Source organism: Engystomops pustulosus, chromosome 7 (assembly GCF_040894005.1).
Source record: "Engystomops pustulosus chromosome 7, aEngPut4.maternal, whole genome shotgun sequence".
In the NCBI taxonomy this organism is placed as follows: domain Eukaryota; kingdom Metazoa; phylum Chordata; class Amphibia; order Anura; family Leptodactylidae; genus Engystomops; species Engystomops pustulosus.
The window spans coordinates 4,155,617-4,159,445 of record NC_092417.1 but is presented as its reverse complement, the minus strand read 5'-3'; the positions used below and the strand labels follow the sequence as shown (position 1 = coordinate 4,159,445).

The following is a 3,829-nucleotide window of genomic DNA, read 5'->3' as shown; positions in this document are numbered from 1 at the left end:
TCTGCAGCAGCTGAGGTGTGTATTATGAGGGTCTGCAGCAGCTGAGGGGTGTATTATGATGTTCTGCAGCAGCTGAGGGGTGTATTATGAGCTTCTGCAGCAGCTGAGGGGTGTATTATGAGCTTCTGCAGCAGCTGAGGGGTGTATTATGAGGGTCAGCAGCAGCTGAGGGGTGTATTATGAGGGTCTGCAGCAGCTGAGGTGTGTATTATGAGGGTCTGCAGCAGCTGAGGTGTGTATTAAGAGGGTCTGCAGCAGCTGAGGGGTGTATTATGAGGGTCTGCAGCAGCTGAGGGGTGTATTATGATGTTCTGCAGCAGCTGAGGGGTGTATTATGAGCTTCTGCAGCAGCTGAGGGGTGTATTATGAGGGTCAGCAGCAGCTGAGGGGTGTATTATGATGTTCTGCAGCAGCTGAGGGGTGTATTATGATGTTCTGCAGCAGCTGAGGGGTGTATTATGATGTTCTGCAGCAGCTGAGGGGTGTATTATGAGCTTCTGCAGCAGCTGAGGGGTGTATTATGAGCTTCTGCAGCAGCTGAGGGGTGTATTATGAGCTTCTGCAGCAGCTGAGGGGTGTATTATGAGCTTCTGCAGCAGCTGAGGGGTATATTAAGTCTGTTGAACTATTATTAGAATTTTTTAACGCTTTTACTTAAAAAGGGAATTAATTGGGGTTCCCACCAGTTTTTTCCCCAGGGCCCCCCCTTTACTCCGGCCCTGGCTACAGATCTATTATAATGATGTAAAGACTGTACATTATATTTAAATGTGTTATAATACATTATGTTTTATCACAATAAATAAAAGTTGTGCTTTGTATGAGAACAACCTGGCGGCGCTGGTGTCTATGAGGTGATGATGCGTCCGGCGTCCGTTCTCTGATGTCTGTGGCTGCAGGGTCAGTGCCATTATTTATGTTCTCATTCTGGTTATATGTCTACAGCCCAAAAATGTGAGGATAGCCCTGAATACCCGAGGAGCAGCCTGTCCCAGACCTCAGCGGGGAAAGGGTTAAGACAGAAGTATTTACCTCATAATCATCAGCACAACTGAAAGCGAAAGTAACTTCTATCCGGATCCTTCCTCCATTACTTCACTGGCGGCCATTTCCCTGCAGATCTCGTCTCTGTCCACACTAATAAGCCCCAAAGCAACTAGAGAAGGGGCGGAGGACTGTAGGGGGTGGTTTGGAGCTTTCCGGAAGCTTTGGGGCTTGGCCTTTTACTCCTCCTGTGTGAGGTCACAGGAGGCGGTGTATGGGGGCGGGTAAGGACCCGCCCAGTGGTTTTAAAAAGTTCGAGCGCACGTGGGGGGGGCCTCTTTCCTTCTGCCCCCTGGACCGAAGAGGCGAGAAGTCAGAGACACCTCTGCAAATACCCAGCATGGCTTCCCTAGAAGATCAAATCCGTCAACGTGTGGCCCTGGAGGGTTCAGCCTGGCTGGATACCCTCCTGCAGCGCCCTGCTGCAGGGTCGGCCCAAGAAGCGGACGTCCAAGAAGTGGACACCCATCTCCCAGGACCGAATCCTCCTGCAGTGGCTTCCACCCTGGAGGGTACAGCTACCACCCCCGCCCGGCGGCCCGCCACCCTGTCACCACCACCCACCCAGTGCTCCTCACCTCCTCCACGTGGGCAGCTGGCAGAAGAAAGAGGACGTCCCGTGAGGAAGATCAGGCCTCCTGTCCGTCTGAGTCCAGGATCTCCAGCACCAACCAGGAAACGCGGCCCGGGCCAGAAGAAGATGGCGTCGCCTGGACCACGTGGGACACCATCAGCTCCAGAGGATCGTCGGGGTATCCCTGCAGAGAAGATTGCAAGGGGTAAGCGCATTGCATCCCCTGCCCGGCACCCCAGCGCTTCTGCCCGCTCCCCTGCCCGGCACCCCAGCGCTTTTGCCCGCTTCCCTGCCCGGCACCCCAGTGCTCCCGCGCGGTCCCCCCCCCGGCTCCACACCGCTGCGGCCCGTTCTTCCTCCCACCCCTCCAACCTGTCCCGCCAGCGCTCCCCTTCCCCCTCCTCCCCCTGCGCCCAGCACCAGTTCCCTTACCTGCAGCCCAGGTCCGAGCCGGTTCCGGCTCACAGCGCAGCGTCGCCCCCCCCTGTGCCTCCGGCCGGTGCAGCGCTCCCCCTCTCCCAGCGGCGCCCGCGATCCCGCCGCTCTGCTCACCTCCGGCACCCCCAGGAGCCCGCGGCCTTCACTCCAGCCCGCGCTCCGCTGCAGGGCTGCCGCGGCTCCACGTGCTCCCCCCGCCAACGATCCTCCTCCGGCTCCTCCCACTCGCAGGGCCGGCCCTCCCCCAGCCAGTCCGGAGCCTCCCCGGACCTCCGGGCACCTCGAGGTAGGCTTCAGGCCTACTCGGCTCGGAGGCCCGGGCATTCCAGTAGGCCTCGGGCCTGTACCCCGGGCAGCCCCGGCTCGGCTACCAGGTACCGGGCCTCCCCTACAGCGGCCCGCAGGCTTCGGGCCTGTTCACCGGCCAGCCCCAGGCCCCATCACAGGCCTCGGGCCTATTCTCCCAGTAGCCCCAGACCCCATCTCAGGCCCCGGGCCCACTCCCCTGTTAGCCCCAGGGCCCGGGCCTACTCCCCTGCCAGTCCCAGGCCCTATCCCAGGCCTCGGGCCTACTCCCCTGTCAGCCCAAGGGCCCGGGCCTACTCCCCTGCCAGTCCCAGGCCTCACCTTAGGCTTCGGGCCTACTCCCCTGCTAGCCCTGGGCCCTCCCCCTCACATACCCCCCACCTACGCAGCAGCCGCCAGCAGCGCTGTCTCCAGCCTGCACCCCGGCCCTCTTCTACCCCTCTCCATGCCTCTCGGCCCAGCCAAGCTTACAGCCCTGGATCCCTGGGCAGGTCCCCTTCCCTCCTCCTCTCCTATTCACCCGAGGCCTCTCTACATACCTTGGATGCGGTAGAGACCTCCATGCCTAGGGGGCACCACCGTTCACCAGGTCTCAGCCACCATCATCACGGAGGACGCCGCAGACACCATAGCAGTCCATCGTCCCCGGGTTTCAGTGGCCGCGAAGGGGCGCGCTCACACACCCGCACCCACTTCCGTGACTCACGTCAACGCCACAGAGACTCCCCTCACCGCCTGTCCAAGCGCTCCAGGCGGACATCCACATATCCAGCAACCGGCCAGGAATCCGCAGACAGATCCTCAGCACGTCTTCAGCCACCGCAGTCCCAGAGGTCTTCTCGTCACGGCAGTCAAGTCTCTCGAGCTCCTCCTCGCAGTTCCGACATCATTCACCAGCCATCTGAACTGGACAGATCACAGCCTTCCCGCCAGGACACGTCAGCTCCACAAGCGAAGACTTCAAACGGTGAGTTCAGTGGCCTCCCGGCCATTACCTCATCCCACAAAAACACAGAGGTCATCACATCCATTAGATCACTGCTCACTCAATTAGAAGGTAGTCAGGATATACCTGGGGGTGTAGGGACTTTAGCTAATGCAGGTCAGGGTAACACATTTAAGGATACCATGTTCTGCAGAGTAGCTCCCCTAGGTACTTATGTCCCCGAAGAGACAAAGGAGAAGATTAGAAAGGGAGACTATATAGACATATGGTCGCTCCTTAATGTAGACCATGTTACGGTCGATAAGGAGCGATCCTATGAAAAAGGATCAGAGAGGAAGATGAGGGTGTCCAAGACATTCCATAACTGGCTGCAGGCGTTTGCGGTATTTGGTTCCATTATCACGCAAAATTCTCCAGCCTCAGCCCCAGATCTATTTGTATATATGGACACCATCATGAATGCGTTTAAGCTTCATGGTGGTGCCGCCTGGTGGAGGTACGACGAAGAGTTTCGTCATAGC

General features: G+C 58.5%; 1 protein-coding gene across 1 annotated transcript; it reads left to right on the top strand.

Moving 5' to 3' along the window:
- The first annotated feature begins 1,384 nt into the window (after positions 1-1,384).
- LOC140068876 (uncharacterized) lies at positions 1,385-3,045 on the top strand. The gene is made up of 2 exons (XM_072114243.1): positions 1,385-1,415; positions 1,696-3,045. Exons 1-2 carry the CDS (start codon positions 1,385-1,387, stop codon positions 2,913-2,915), a joined length of 1,251 nt encoding a protein of 416 aa, XP_071970344.1. The 3' UTR covers positions 2,916-3,045.
- Positions 3,046-3,829: the final 784 nt, after the last annotated feature.